General features: G+C 37.0%; 1 protein-coding gene across 1 annotated transcript in view; it reads right to left on the reverse strand.

The window, feature by feature from the left end:
* Window positions 1-16,913, reverse strand: part of PALMD (palmdelphin) — a 50,475-nt gene extending 33,562 nt beyond the window's left edge. Inside the window, exon 1 of the mRNA XM_012458464.3 lies at window positions 16,442-16,913. Within this exon, the coding sequence (XP_012313887.2) occupies window positions 16,442-16,486 (45 nt within the window). The 5' untranslated portion in view covers window positions 16,487-16,913. The remainder of the gene's footprint in view (window positions 1-16,441) is intronic.
* Between the last annotated feature and the right edge of the window lie 242 nt (window positions 16,914-17,155).

Raw genomic sequence — 17,155 nt, forward strand, 5'->3', positions numbered from 1 at the left:
TGTTTTAGAGATTCTTTGGAATTGTTTGAGACATTTGACTAGTCATGCAAAAAGGTCTTTATTTCCTCATTTTTGATCAGAGGTGACATTCTTTTCCATTTTATATGTTGGTATTGAATTTGCTTTCAAAATTCAAAACTCCCAAAGGATAAAATATTGTTGCCAATGAAGACATCCAAAAGAAGTAGGCAATAAAGGTAATTTGGAAGAAGGAGTTCAAAAAATATTTTGAAGCATTATTGAGATACGTGCATGGCTTCCTGATGCGATAATTTTGAAGATAAAAAGTCTTTTTTGATGTATAAGTTCAGGTACATTTGTTGAAGAAAATCAACATATTGCTCTCCAAATGTATGCTGTGTTTCTCTTTGCGTGTAAGAATATATGACTTCATCAGCTTATTATTGCTATTATTATTACTTTTGAGATAAGGTCTCATTCTGTTGCCCAGGCTGGAGTACATTGGCACAATCACGGCTCACTGCAGCCTTGACCTCCTAGGCTCAAACGATCCTCCCACCTTAGCCTCCTGAGTAGCTGGGACTATAGGCGCACACTACCATGCCTAGCTATTTTTTAACGTTTTGTCGAGACCGGGTCTCACTATGTGACTCAGGCTATATCAGCGTACTTTAAAAATTTCATGTTTGTTTTGAAAAAAGAAGAAAAAGCTAGGCAACAGACATGGATCTTGAGAATCACTTCTTTCTTTGGATGAAATCTGGCCATTAGTAATAAAAACTCTGAAAGCCTCTGTGAATCAATTCTTCACTATCTCTAGAGGCTGTTATTGAGCAAATATTAATTATATTTTAAATTCATTATGCCAAACATTTTGGTAATTATTTTTAAGGCACTATTTTACTTAATACTTATCACAACAAACAGACACTATGATCATTTCCATTTACAAAGAGGAAATGGAAGTTTAGGGGGAAATTAACTCATCCAGGTTTTTATAATTGTCAGAGCCAGGATTTGAACGCAGGCAGTCTGAAGTCAGCCTCCACACTCCTAGCCAATTCATGGTGCCATTCCCTGGAGTGGAGAGTTAATCAAGCTAGACTCAACTTCTGCCTTTGTCTTCTACATCATGAAGTACTGTAGCCTGGAGGCAGCACTAGGACAGCAAGCACTGAATGTGACCTCTTGTTAGCAGGGAGCACGTTTTTAGCTCCCTAGATGCTGGTGCTGTAACTAGCTCTCCATGAAGAACCCATAGAGAAGAGCATGTTATGTGTAGTGGACAGGGACTGCTGAACCCAGCAATGCCTCCCCACCCCTGCTGATTGCCAGCTTGGGCTAGTTTGCCATTTGGGCTAGTTTCATCTTGGGGTTAGTAATCAGGTAATTGAAGCTGTGGGTAGAGGCATGGCATCCGAAGTGTTTTGGCAACAACAGGCTTATATGAGTGTTGCTAAGGAATACTAATGTTTTGTCACTCCAAGGTAATATGATGCCTCTCTTATATCAGTCTATGTAGGAAGGAAGGAAATTTCATAATGTTATAGGCATGATCCTTTTTTAAGATAGCTCTACTTTATCCTCATAAGATATTCATCAGCAGAGAGTTATTGTTCCTTCGTCAGATTTCATTGGACTCTGTTAGCGTTAATGAAAAACAATATGACAATAACTTAGTTTCAGTGTAGGAGAATAAACTACACGTCAGCCTTAAGTTGTTTACAGCTCGATTGCTAGTGTAGCAGAAGTTATCAGAGTCAGCTAATTTCTTCCCAAATTTTCATGGAGTGAATAAATGTAAAATGCCATCTGCTTCCCCAAATTTCCCCAGAACCTGGAGCACTTCTATAGATAGCTGTTGCAACCTGGCACATCAGACATCACTGGTTATTAATGTAAGCATTATGAATAACATATTGAATGAATGAACTTATTCCTCAATGTTCAACTACCTTGACTTTTTGTTCAATAGATTTTGCCTAGATTTTTAGCTGTGACAGCCTATTTTAGCAACTGACGCCCACAAATTTCAATCTGTAAAAGGTTATCTCTTAATTATCTTGAAAATTAATTTATTCACCTTGTACAACTATAAAGTTATTGTGACTATTAATATGATCCAATGATATTACCACAATCGCATGTTTGATAAAAGTAAGCACAATGCTTAAGAGTGTAAGGATTTTAGATTTATCATTGATTAACAATGAGCTAAGTTATAATATGCCTAATCCTGTCAAGAAGGCAGAATTGATCCTGAGTTGTTTGATTATTGATTTATTCAATACTTAGCTACTTATGTACAAATGCTATATTCAAGATGACATTAGGAGTTGTGCAGGGTTTCAAAATTATTTGGTAGGTGTACGTTTACATTCTTATTTTTGAGACAGCATCTCGCTCTGTCACCAAGACTGGAGAGCAGTAGCATAATCATAGCTCACTGAAGCTTCGGTTTCCCAGGCTCAAGTCATCCTCCTGCCTCAGCCTTCCAGGTAGCTAGGACTACAGGTGCACATCACCACACCTGGCTGTGTTTTATTTTATTTTACTTTTAAGAGAGACAAGACCTTTCTGTGTTGCCCAGGCTGGTCTCAAACTCCTGAGCTCAAGCGATCCTCTCACCTTGGCTAAAGAAAGTCATTTGTGCAAGTAACTGTAGTCTAGGAAATAAAGTTATGACATGTAATAGCTTTTTTTTTTTTTTTTTTTTTTTTGAGACACAGTCTTGCTCCATCATCTAGGCTGGAGTGCAGTAGCACAATCTTGACTCACTGCAACCTCTGCCTCCTGGTCTCAAGTGATTCTTGTGCCTAAGCCTCCTGAGTAGATAAGATGACAGGCATGCCCCACCATGCATGGGTAATTTTTGTATTTTTAGTAGAGATGGAGTTTTGCCATTTTGGCCAGGCTGGTTTTGAAATCCTGGCCTCAAGTGATCCACTCTAAAGTGTTGGATTATAAACATGAGCTACCGCACTGGCCAAAATGTAATAACTTTAGTAGTAATACATGTTATCACTAAGGCACTAGTAAGGTACGATGCAGGTTGAGGGGAGACAGGGGTAGGTTGCTCCTAGCTGATGTCATTAAGAGAAGTTTTGGCGTTACATCTGAGTGGAATGTTTTGAGTAGTTACAGTGGGGCTGGAGAGTACGGGGAAAGGGCATTCAAGTCAAGGGCTTGATGTGAGCAAAGGCCTGGAACCAGAACACTGGGGAATTATTTAGAACAGCAAGTTTGGAATCTAAGTTACCATATACGGAGTAGCAGGAAATTAAGAAAAACCAGATGAGGGGAGATTCTCAGTAGTGAATACTGAATGGCATGACAAAGTGTTCTGAATTTATTTACATATTGAGATAAGGAGCAATAAAAAGTTTTCAGGGGAAGAAGAATGATAGAGTTAAAACACGTTTTAAGAAGCTGAATGTAGCCTCATTGTGTAGTAGCTATGAAAGGGAGAGAAAATGAAGGGGAGAATCAGTTAGACCACTGCACAACTCATGCATAAGGCCATGAGAGCTTGAACGAGAAGTAGCGGAGGGCATGGATGTCAGTTAGCAAGGAGTTAGAATTGTCAGGACTTGGCAACTGATGACACAGAGTGGAGGAAAAGGAAAGTGTCAAATGGAATGCAAGGCTCTTATGCTTAGGTAACTGATGAGAGCAGAATGACGCATAGACATAGGAATATCAGGAGAAGGAAGATTTCGGGAAAAAAGATGATGGATTCACCAAGTTGGAGGTGTCCTTGGGCCAAATAGTTAGAATGATCTGCTAGGCAGTTGGAATGTTGGAGGGAGAGAGATGAAGAATCACAGCTAAAGATAAAGATGTGGGAGCTTTGGAAGGGATAGATGAGAGCACGATGGGAGACATTTTTTATGAAAAGAAAAGAAGGCTAAGGACAGAGCCTTCCTGAAGCACCTACATTGGGTACAGGAGAAGGGGAACCCACATGGAAGTTTATTTTGGGTCTTTTTGATATTATTTGTAATAAGACTTGGTGAATTTGGCCGCACGACTGAAAGGAGCAATAAGCAAACAGGTGTTATTTCAAATAAACAGATTGTGGGGAGCACAAAGGACAGCCACTGAGTCATGATGTTGCGAGCTGGGAGAGATTTAGTGAGCCTGTGATACAAATACTTCATTTTACATATGAGAGTTCGAAACCTGAGGAGGTTAAGTGACCTGCTTTAGAAAGGTATTTAGCAGCAGGGCCAAGACTAGTAAGAAGATCTTCATTTTCAGTCCTGGGTTCTCTGTACTTCTCACTACCTCTACGGAAGAAAAGCGTGGTTGTGGGCATTTAGGCAAGGATAAAAGTAAGGTAAAGAAAACAGAAGTGAAAGTGGAAGCCATCATTCTACTTGACCAGAAAGAGGGTATAGGAAGTTTTTCTAAACCAAGTGAAACAATTGGAAGAGGCAAGTTAGAGCAATAATGAAAGAATTAAAATAGTTGAATGTTTTCAGATCATTTTGCTAGAAGCCGATAATCTTAAAACTTCATGCTTAGCTTTGCTGATATTTTCATTGCTTAGGTTTCTGAAAAGAATACTAGTGGAAGCTGCTTATTTGAATGTAAGTATTACCAACAGTGCACAGCTGGTGGTGTGCAAATAATGGTAACGTTGAAAAAAACAGATGTGCTAACAATATTTTAATCTAGGGCATAATTAGAAGTTTACCAGATTTCAGTAAAAGTAGATTTCAACAATTCTTGAAAAATATTCTTAAAAAAATTCTTGAAAATGGAGCAAAAATTTCCAGAGGGAAGATAGATCATAAGGCATGAGCAATTTATGAATGGAAACATGGACTCACAATTAAAAATGATGTCAGGTAAGAAGAAAAGAGAACTACTTTAAAACAAATCATTTAATATCACTGAGTGTTTCCCAATAAGCTCACACAACCAAGAATAAAGATAAGACGGTGGTACCTATTTGTCATAGTAAAATAAGGTAAAATTCAGGGTGATGTGAAGATGTGAAACATGAAAACACTGAGGGTACAAAAAGTGCATGTGCCTGTGCATGTGTGCGTGTGTGTGTGCCTGTGTGCGTATGTGTGTGTGTGTGTGTCTGTTATGCTGAGAACAAAAAGTTAAAGGCAACAAGGTGACTGCTGAGATACATAGTGTAGTATTAAAATGACAGAGATAAAATACGATTCCTTTTCTACTTTACTTTCATATTTTTGATTAAGGAGAATAATCTTGATCCTTGAAAGGGTAGAACAAAAATTCCTAAAGGGAAATTAAAGCCGAAGAGGAAATACAACATCGAAGGCAGAGCTGCTTTAGTCTTCAGTCTCTGATATGTTTCATTTCAGGGGGTAGAAAAATTTACAGACATGACAGAAAAGTATTGTTAAGTAACTTCCTTGGAATCTTGGATGAAGTGAAAAGATACCAGAGACTGAAAGTGGCAAACGACCCAATTTTTTGAAGAGACAAAGAGGTGAATGATGAATATTTAAAAGACTGGTGCAATTACTGATTAATCCCTAGCAAAGTTGCAGAGTGAATTGCGTCTAGACGAAGAATATGGTATTTAGACAAGGAATAGGGCTAGGTGGTAGCAGTTGCTTACTAAAAACAAAGCATTTAAAACTCACACTATTTTTTATTGCTTAATTATTTCAAGACCTGCAGATAATGAAGATTAAGATGGTTTTAATAATAGCTAACATTTATTAAGAGCTTTTTATGTGTTGACAGCTACTTAAAACACATAAATGTATAAACTTATTTAATCTTCTTCAAATGTTAACAGGGTAGGGATCATGTTTATACTCATTATGTTGGTGAAAAAACAATAAATGAAGATAGCTATATCATGAGAATGCAGGATATCTTGGTTTCAGCATGCCTTGTGACTGATTCTTACTTTATTCTTTTGGAAATTTGTGGAAACGTGAACAGAAAGGAATATTTATTTGAAGGTGGCTGTCTTAAAATTTTTTAAACCAATGCCTTGTAAGAAGAGAAATATTATAGAAAACTAAAACTAAACCCAACAAGCAATACACATAAATATATTGTAGTAACTTTGTGAATCAGAATTTCTAGGATGAAGTGGGAATAGGCTACAAGTTTTATGTTAAAAAACACTTCTAGTGACTTTTATAGTCAGCTGGATCTGGAAACTAATGCAATAAAAGATGATCAAATCAAGATTTCAAAGTATCTTGGCTGATAGGGATTATGGGCCCAAATGAATGATTAATTTTTATTATTAAGTGGAATAAACAATAAAACTTCCTAGGATATGTTGATTGTAGAATATTTGGTAAATTCAGAAATTTAAAAATACATAAAAATAACTCAGACTTCTACTACTTTAGAAATAACTACTGTCAATGATTTGGTGTACTTTATTTCAAATTTTTTCAACATGCCCAAACCACCAATACTTACACAAACACACATGTAAAAACCAAACAAAGAGGCCCGTACACATAGTTTTGTTTTTGACTTTTTGTGCTTAATATTATGTCATGAGCATTTCCCATGTAATTAAATTAAAAATTATTTTTAAATTTCAATTAAAAATTTATTAAAAAATTAAATTTTATTCAAAATATAATTTGCTTAATTATTCCTCCTTTTTCTGCCTTTTAGGTTGTTTTGAATCTTTTACTATCATTAGTAATTTTGTGATGAGGTTTCTTATATGTAAATTTTAGGCCACTTTTCTCTGATTATTTCCTGGGCTTAAGTTCCTAGAAGTTAGTTACTGAGCCAAAGGATATGAATGTTTTCAAAATTATTGATGCAGATTGCTAAAATGATTTAATAAAAAGTTTCAACTTATGTTTTCACAAAAGCATCTATTATCTCACTCTTACTAATTATAAATTTTATAACTAAAAAATACTTTTGCAATTTGAATAGTACTAAATAGTATTTTGGTGGTGTTTTCATGAGATGTAGATTAGTGTGGTCAAATATTATTAATGATTTTCTTGGTTATTTGTATTTATTCTTTTTTTAAAAAAATGCCTGTTTGTGATATCAACCCATTTTTCTGTGAAGCCTAATATTAACTTATCAATTTGTAAAAGCTATTTAAATGAAGGATTATAACTTTGTTTGCCGTATTAGATGTAAATACTTTTCTTATTTTTAATTTTAATATTTTTAAATTTTTTTATTTTTATTTATTTTTTTGAGACTGAGTCTTGCTTTATTGCCTAGGCTGGAGTGCAGTGGTGTGATCTTGGCTCACTGCAACCTCCACCTCCCAGGTTCAAGTGATTCTCATGCCTCAGCCTCCTGAGTAGCTGGGATTACAGGTACCCACCACCAGGCACAACTAAGTTTTGTAGTTTTACTAGAGATGGGGTTTCACCATGTTGGCCAGGCTAGTCTAAAATTCCTGACCTCAAGTGATCCTCCTGCCTTGGCCTCCCAAAGTACTAGGATTACAGGTGTGAGCCACTGTTCACAGCCTCTTATTTGCTTTTAAGTTCTATGCTGTCTTTAGAAGCACTGAATTTTTTTTTCTATTGCTTTGATGTTTTTAATATCATTTATCCTCTAAGGCTCATTAATTATTCATCTGTATTTTCTTTTAAAAAATAACTATAATTCAGCTGAATTTATTTTGATTCATCATAGATGCCGAGGATCTAGTTGTTTTTCTAAATTTTTAACTATGTGTCCAAAGTTTCATCAAATAATTATTTCCTATTGACTTAGAATAAAGTTTTTATTACTCACTAATTTTTAAAAATGTATATTAGGGTCTGGTTCCAGGTTATCTGTATAGTTTCTCTGACTATTGATTCTGGTACCAATACTGCATAGTTTAGATCATTTATCAATTAGAAATACTCAAGTTTTCCTTTATTGCTCTTATCAAAAATGTCTTGATTAATAACCATAGTTTATTTTTCTAGTTGGACTTTGGAATTGTTCTATTAAATTCCAATAGAAACAAAATTGAAAACCCAACTAATTCCTTATTTATCCCCCAAATCAGAGAAATCAACCAACCAAGCAACCCACCAAGCAAACAAAAGAACTACACACTTTGATGAAATTTAAAAAGTTACTCTTAGTGATCACTATCCAGAGATAATCAGAGATTAGTAATGTTATATTAGATTTATATCTGCATAATTTGCCATAGTTCATATAAAACTGGGACTATTTTTAAATGTTTAGGAATATAAATTGACCACATCGGCAATGTATGAGAATGCCTCCTTAGAGATATTGATTGAAATTGTATTCAACTTAAAATAAATTTGGAAGTATATGATAACTTTTCTGTTTTAAAACTGTACTTTTAGGAATAGTATGTATCTCTGGTCACATATAGTATGTTACTTAGTAGAGTTTTGTTATAGAAATGCTGCACATTTCCTTGGTATGTATAAAATATAAATATTTCTTCATATAAATATGGCATACTTCCTTACTAGTATTATTTTAAAATTTTAATATTTTACAATGTTGTAGCTATTAAGGATGGGATATTTTCACGTTATATTTTCTGACTACTTTTTGTTTTTCAGAAAGCTACTGCTTTTTATATTTTCATTGTGCATCTGCTTTCTAACTGAGCTTTCAAGTCAATTCTTACTCTAAACTTCAGAGACACTGAAGATGAGAATTAGAGTTCATTAACTTTCTCAAGTCGTGATTGATTGAGTGGTGGAACTTGTGTTAAACCTGATTTTCTACAATTCCAGGGGTGATGCTTTTTTATCATTTATTTTTGTTATTTTCTTTCTTTCTTATTGGTTTCCAAAGATGTCAGTAGAAATATAATTTCCCAAATAAGGGACATTATAGCACCAAGGGGCTCTATACTCATCAGAGTTCTGATCATCTCTTAGCACCAACTTATAACAGTTATACTGACATTTTGGAGAGTGTCTACAATGAGTCTGTGATATGAAGAATGATTGAAATCCAGAAAACAAAACTGTATAGCTTCAGTGGCAGGAGTCATGGGGATTGAGTGGAAGTTAAAGGCAACCAGATTCTGGTACATTATGTCAGAACTCTTAACTCAGAGAGCTGTTCTCAAATGGAATAGGGTGTCTTTAGGGGTGTTGATCAACCTGATATTAAAGTACTCAAGGAAAGGCTGGGTGAGCAGCTCTTGAGCATGGTAGAAAGAGAGTGAGGACGTGGATAAAGAAGTTTCTACATTTTCCTGTGTTCCTGTAATTATATCTGCATCTAGCTTTGGAATATCCTAATTCTTAAGTTAGCCATGGGAATTCGGCGTGGTTATCACTACCATTTATGGGGAGAACTGAAAAGCACAAATTTTCTAAACCTCATTTTATCAAATAATTGTAGTTATCTTTCCCAACCTTACAACACATTCTAATAGATCTCTAAAAAGAATCCAGCTTGTGTTTTACTCTTTTATTCCTTTGTCTACCCTTTCTTGTTTGTTCTAACAAATAGTGAGAAAACCAAACCAAACCAGGATAAACAACAAACACAAAACAAACCCCTGAATAATCAAGGGGTGATGGTAAGCTTGGCCAGGTCTTCAGTGAAAAACAATCTGTCAGCAGGCCAGACAATCATTAGCTTTCACCCCTTCTCCGCTTGATTGTGTTTGTTCATTCATTCACTCACTCACTCAGGACGGTTTTTTGGTTTTGTTTTGGTGCTCCAGCTAGTGTTGAGCTTGTTGTTGAGGCAACTGTGAAAGATGCAAGGATGTCTTCGCCTTGGGAATTCCTGGCTGGAGGGAAGAGACTACACAGAGAACGTGGATGGGGAGGAGGGCAGAGGTAAAGCGGCCTGAACTATTAGGTGCTCTGAAAAGTGACTTTGATTCTGTTCCAACCCTCTTAAAACAAATACTTCTGAAATGACACCGTGGTCTCTTCTTGCCCACTTCTATTCCTTCAGACTGGGGAAGGCGGGAGGGGACTGCAGAGGCAGAGAACTGTTTTGGGTTAGAACATGTGGCTAAGCAAAGCAGAACCTCCGTAGTTTCTTCTCTTGGCTCCACTTCAAACTGTATTAATAAGAGTGAACAACAGAAATCTGAGGAAGTTCTGCTCTGTTCTGTTCTGTTCTTTTTTTTTTTTTTTTGAGATGGAGTCTGGCTCTGTTGCCCAGGCTGGAGTGCAGTGACGCTATCACGGCTCACTGCAACCTCTGCCTCCCAGGTTTAAGCGATTCTTGTGCCTCAGCCTCCCAGGTAGCTGAGATTACAGGTGTGGACCACCATGCCCAGCTAATTTTTCTATTTTGAGTAGAGACTGGGTTTCACCATGTTGGCTAGGCTGATTTTGAACTCCTGGCCTCAAGTGATCTGCCCGCCTCAGCCTCCCAAAGTGCTGGGATTATAGGAATGTGTTACCGTGCCTGGCCAGAAATCTGAGGAATTCCTGAACAGGGGTGAGGGGTGTGATTTCGATGTTCATAAACATTTATCATGATGGGCTGTGGTCAGAGAATCTGATGAGCAGAAGAATGGATTCAAGTTCCAACATTTGACTAATTCCTTAACTTTTCTTGGCCCAGGTTTTCCACTACAAAATGGGGATGATAACATATAATTTTGAAATTGTTTACCCTTGAACAATTGTTTCTGCGTACTTTCATAATTTTGCCCTTATTCTCTTTAAATCTTTGAGAAGACATCTGAGTAATCTAAAATTCAATTTACTGATCTGTTATGAGAAATGAATGGCATCACTATAGTAATTTAGTTTTCAATTTGAGAACCTAAGTGTCACATTTCAACTACTTAATATGTTACTGACATCTTTGGAAACCAAGTAGTTTAGGACTACTTGGACAAATGAGATAAAACGGATGCGAAACCTTTATTTTCTCAAGCCTAAATGCTATGTAAGAATAGGCACTGTTATTATTGTTAGAAATCTCAGAATTCTTTTTCTTAGGATGTGTCCTTTTTATTCCAGAGTTGTTAGCATATTTGATTAGGAATAGCTGTTGTAGCCCATTTTGCTGTGTCACATCATTCTGTATCAATCACTGATGCATTTTATACATTGAAAGCTTGATGCTTAGGACAGAAGCTAGTTTTGATTTTCATTCAGAACTTCTGAGGATAACCTAGCTCTATGTCTTAAGTGGCTTGACTGAATCCTCTCAGTCCCTAGGATTTTATGTAAAAACTATAAGTATAGATCTCATTCAAACTGCTTTGATGATGTTTTAGAAAAGTATGGATGCCACAGGGTTCTGGGTGAGGGAACTTCTTAAGGCAGTAAGTTTTCATGGAATCTCTTCCCAAAATGACATTACTATCATTTAAATGAAGTAAAATATTCTTATTTCATTTTAAGAGAGGATAGGTAGTTTGAGACTGCGGATTAAAAAGTAGAAGTCCTGTTGCAGTTTTAGCACTGAACTGTGCTGCATTTGTTTGTACTCTGGTTAGTCTTAGATACTTATTCTCTAATTTGTTTTAATGACAGTTTTCTAAAGAAGCAGCTATTCCTTTCAACCATCCAGTAACATTCAGAAAGTTCACGGGGATCTTTGTCAGTAGAGGATTTAGGAAAGTAGCATTATCATTTTGTCGCACAGTGGAAAAACCTTCCCCAGTTATCAAAAGCAGTTTCCTTAATGAGCTATCAAAATTATTATACCTCATCACACGGTCTCCTTTATGGGTGGGCTATTATGTTTGGCAAAGAAGTGTGGCAAACCACGTTTGTTTGAAGAAACCTTTCCCTCTCTGGAAGAAACATGTAATCTTGGTACAGCACTGTGGAAAATTGTGCAGAGGTTCATTGTTGAATATTCTGGCATGGGACTTCTTTATTTAGAAGATTGCTACATCTTCCTGTACCATCTTCATGTGAATGTCTTTGGAAGCTCATGACAAATTAGAAGTTTTTCCTATAACTATGTCTTAATCATGAGGTATATTGGTTAATAACGGGGCATTATACATTCTTTGGCCACTAGTACTTTAAGAAGTCCTTAGAACTCTAAGTAACACAATGATCCAAACACATGTTAAGGTTTACCTTTGTTAAAGACCCAGGCTGGTTTGCACTTGTTTTTACTCTCTCATTTGTTCAGATTGAGTGAATAAGGAAAAATATATATGGCCAGTCTGGAATACAGAAGCAGGGCTGACTTCTTGGGGTTGTGACCTGCGAAGTCACCCAGGGCATCATGCTCAGAAGGGCCTCGCACTTAGAAAGCTCTGTTGTCACCACCTTGAAATTTTGAATACCTTTTGAACAAGGGCCACCACATTTCATTGTGTTTTGGGCCCCACAAATCACACAGCTTTTGGGTCATTAACTGTCTTACTGACTGCTAGAAGGTCCCTGATATTGACAAAAAGGGAACAAGATGAGGTAGAGTGCCCAGTGACATCTGTAACAGGGAACATGTGCTAAAGAAATAACTAGAACCCATCTGTGTTCATGTTATTGCTTTAATATTGATCTTTGTACTTTGGAGATTTCTGTTTTACGTAAAGAACTCCATGCCTCTTAAATTCCTACATTTACAAGTCAAGAAAAATTTATTTGGGCATTTGGGAGTGGAACGCAGTAGGGAGTGGATCCGGGGAAATGTGAGAGCTCCTTATTTTTTATTTTTATTTTTTGCTCATGAGCAGCTTTGGCCAGCAAAATCTGGCTCTGTTGCTCAAATTCCAGTGTCAGGACTTTACATGGCTCCTTTCCAAATGGAGGCAGTCCTAGGCAGGTGCTTGTACTTGTGACTATTTTTATTGTCTAACTTTTGACAGAACTCACCTCCTTCACGTCTCGGCTCAAACATCACACTCTTTGTGAAGCCCACCCTGACCACTCTACTTAAACTCACAAACGCACTCCCATCCCCACTCCTCACACTTCAGATTCCCCTTATTTTCACTTCTTAAATGCACAAGGCTTGGTGCACAGTAGGTGCCTAATAACCATTAATTGAATAAAGGCATGGGAGACTGTGTTGATAACACACGTTCCTTACAGTTAAAGCTAAGTCTGGATGAGAATAAAAATGTCAGCTTTCTTCTTACTCTCTTTTACTCAGTTGACTGTTCTCTGAAAGTGGATTCTAGTTCTTAAAATTCCTCTGAGTTCATCCTTCAAATAGAACTGAGTCTATGATCACAAGACGGTTTAAGATCTAGTTTTCCAGTTTGAGCATATCCATATTTGTAATGGTATTTTCCAATGTGGCTGTGGGCAGGGACATAAGGAAGTGTATTAGCTGTGGAGATGTCGAGAGTATATGGAATGTTACTCATCCTAAGGGGATCTTTGTGTTTCTGAGGAGAGACCCCTGGGCCTTTTCATTGTTCTTCAGTGTGGGCCACGTTCACTTTCAGACAGGAACTCTGTAGGGATAACTCTGTTAGTGATACCTTCAGTCCTTCATCTCATGCTTCTCAAGAATGCTGGAGCCATTGGTATCCTCAGTTCCAGTATCGTTAAAGGTGAATTTCAAATTATTAGTCTATTTCAAAATACTATTGAGTTCCAGTTAGCTCTCCTTTTGTCTAAAAATCAACTATCTGTTAAAGTATGTACTGACTTGAAAAGGGCCTCAAGAGACATTTTAAAGATCAAATATAATATTTAATTAATCTTAAGCAGCCCTGTTTTTAAGTTATAGTTGAAGACTGAACTTTTAGGCAAAGGGCTACTTTGACCATTAATTTAGTAAGGGAAGAGTTGGTGCATGGAAGAACATGAAAGTAATTGTGTAAAATAGAATCTACATTTGGTACACCCAAACTGAAGCACTTACCCTTGAACAATTGTTTCTGTGTACTTTCATAATTTTGCCCTTATTCTCTTTAAATCTTTGAGAAGACATCTGAGTAATCTAAAATTCAATTTACTGATCTGATATGAGAAATGAATGGCATCACTATAGTAATTTAGTTTTCAATTTGAGAGCCTAAGTGTCACATTTCAACTACTTAATATGTTTAATCTTTTTTTCTTTTCTTTTTTTTTTAAGGGGAAAAGAAAAAGACTGGCACTTGGATCTTGGTTCTGTCAAATTCTAGGCGTATACATTTAATTTTTCAATTCTTTGCAGTGAAAATAATAACTTTTTAGGCACTTGAAACCAGGTAGAATAAATACAACTGTGAAGATTATTTCATTTCATAGCCAGGAATTGGAGAAACAAATTTTAATATAAAAATCAAATAAATCCTAGAGTGTAAATTATTTTTTAATTTTTTGCTTCCAAAGTGAAGTCCATGTGTTGCTATGTCTGGGTGTATTGGCCAATTGCCCTCTGATTTCGTTCTTGAAGTATGTAAAAAAAAATTTCAGTGTGGGTAAATAGGAGGAAAAAGCTAAAATGAGAAGATATTCTCTGAGTTTTAGTCTAGGTTGGAGATTCTGAGGCTTAAGTACTTCCGAAAATGAAATAGTTCTTGCAAACTCTCTGCATACTCTGCAATTTTATTTTCCTAAGGAGACAGAGAGTAGCTGAGGTGGCTTCCTGGGCAAAGCAAGGGCGAAGGCAGGGAAAGCTGGCATGTCCCAGGGCGCCCAACAGGGAGGAGAGTGGATGTGTTGTTTCCATGGACACACCACTGCTCCACTTTTCCTCTAGGTGGTGACAAGTGTGACTGGATTTAGCCTGGTGAGGCGTAGCTGGTTTATGAGAAATTTGTTCCCATAAACTTTTTCCAATTTTTTCCCTACAACCTTTATAAAAGTATATTACTTCCAAGCTAGAATTACTTGTGATCTTACTTTGGAGACTTATTTAGTCCTTTCTAATGGGATATATTTAAGCTGATGGAATAATCCAAATTTTTTTAATCATCAAAAAAGCATACATCTATATATTCAGGAACCTACTTATTCTCTTAATGGCTTTTAAGACATCATGATGATTTTGTGTCTCTCTTTGCACTTGGAACCTTCAGTGACTGAGATTCCTAGCGTTAGAAATAGCTGTATGCGGCCATATCTTTGGAACACGTGCGGCTTTGGGAAGAGTTATAAGGTGCACGGGAGGGAGAAAGGGCTTGAGCAAGGGTGTGCCCCAAGTGAAGGAGGAACATCTAGAGCAAGGGTCTATTTGTGTATTTCAGTTCGTTAATCAGGAGATATAAGCATTCGAAATAGTGGAGCTTGTGATCACACAACTCACGCAGGCTAATAAAGTAACCTTTAGACAACAGCTGTAATGCAAAAGGCCCCTGCCAAAAACAACAGAGCAGAGCCGAGTTCCTGTCCCTTAAAGCGGGACAGCTGAGATGGTGGCTGAGTTTAACAACAAAAAAAGAACAAAACAAAACAAACAGTCCCGACCAAGGTCTTCTGAAGAGAGGAAGATACAACAATTAGAAGCTAGATATTTAACAAAGCATTGTTTTATGGAAAAGTGCCAGCCTTATCAATAGACTTCTGGTGTCTTACCATTGGCTACGAAGACATTTCAATTTACTGAATGTTTTCTGGGTGAAACTAAGACATTATATCAATTTAGTAAAAAAAATCTAAATTAGGATTAGCATAATTAGTTATGCAATGAGAATTTGAAGAACAACAACAAAAAAATCCCTGATCTAGCATCAGTTTTTAAAAAGTACTTATTTTTTTCCTACACCTAATGTCACTGGCAAAAAATGCTGAGAAATTGGGAATTGCTTTCCAAAGATCTTTTTTATTTCCTTAAAACAATTATATCAAAAGTTGTAGCTAAGGATAAATGATTGTGACACAGATTTCCAAGTTACTGCCAAATACAGGGTTTTATAAAATTAAAGCTGGATTATTTAAGAAAAGTAATTTATATCTTGCTTTGACTTTTCCCCAGAAAAAACATAAAAAGTGCACGAATTTTCTTCTCAGTATTAACAAAATATTTTCCAAATCCACTGCATGCACTGCATTCCTTTATCAGGATCTTATTCAGTTTGTGACTCTGCTGGAAACTGATATCTTAGAATTAATCTGATACATGCTTTTACCTACTTTTCTCTTGTTTAACACTTATATTACATATACTAACATTCATTTCAATTATCTTAGGCTTTCTGGAACATACTACCACACTACAAATAAAAGTTTCAGGTCATTTTTAAAATTTCTTTTTCTATCTTTAAAAGAAATTCTAACTTTTTGATGCATTCATGGCTTTAAAAAGTTTCCAAGTTGGAGATCTGTTTTTTGATCTAATTCCTGTCAAATGGACATGTAAGGAAAAACTGTATTTCTAAGGCACACAGAGTATGAAAGATAGTGAATCACACTGCCTTAACAGATTTTGATTGTTGTTTAAAATGCAGGCACAGCCTTTTTGAAAATCAAGAACATTTGCCCTGTGCTCAGGTTCTGAAGCCCAAGAGTTACAGAGGGTCATAAGGGTTAAGAGAGAAACAGAGACGCGTCCATGAAGGCTGACAGTTCTGTTTTTCCACTTACGAGGGCTCAGCGACCGGGGCAGCCGGCCATGGTCTGCCTTCCTCTAAGCAACCACCTTAATGAGTTGTAACTGTATGCAGACTTACTGTGATGGCCTGGAGTCTTCCCTTCACCAGTTCAGCTTCTTCCATTCTAGAAGTCAAGGACAGGCAGACGGGGAAGCAAGTCCAAAGCTACCATAAATCAAGGAGCCTCCTGGGGGAGAGGAGCGGGGGTGACAGAAGAGAAGCAGGGAGAAATCCGCTCTTTGCGCCAGTAGAGAAATGGAGAAATTCCCGACTTGTCAGGAGCGTCTCCGAGCAGATGCACAGATCAGGCCAGACAGACACATGTAATGAGGGTGTGCTGGGGAGGCAGACGCTGAGGCTGCTGGCATGAGTTGACTGACAAGTTTGAACGGCAGCGGCACAAGCCCTTTTCCTTCAGGAGCTGCCAGCTCTTTGTTGTAATGTGCACAGTTAGCAAGGCACATTTTCTTATTAACTGTTCCTTACCCAATTCATTATTTTCCAGGAGTGGCACAGACAGCCAACACACTGAGTGTTTAATCAGCCTCTGCTCTAGCAACACACAGCCATCCCCGGATGTGTGGGTCTGTGTGTGTTTGTACAAAGCTCGTTAATTTGCTCTCTAGCTCTAGGGAGAGAGCCTTACCTTGATTGAGGCAGAAGTGCCAAGTCACTTGTTTGCCCTTCTTCCACTGACGGGCTTTAGATAATAAGAGAGCAGTCTATAGTTACTTTAAACTTCATGAAGTGGTAAATTTACATTGATTTGTTCTCCCCCTTCTACCCCCACCC

Source organism: Aotus nancymaae, unplaced genomic scaffold, assembly GCF_030222135.1.
Source record: "Aotus nancymaae isolate 86718 unplaced genomic scaffold, 86718_ANA_hifiasm-v0.15.2.pri h1tg000103l, whole genome shotgun sequence".
Taxonomy (NCBI): domain Eukaryota; kingdom Metazoa; phylum Chordata; class Mammalia; order Primates; family Aotidae; genus Aotus; species Aotus nancymaae.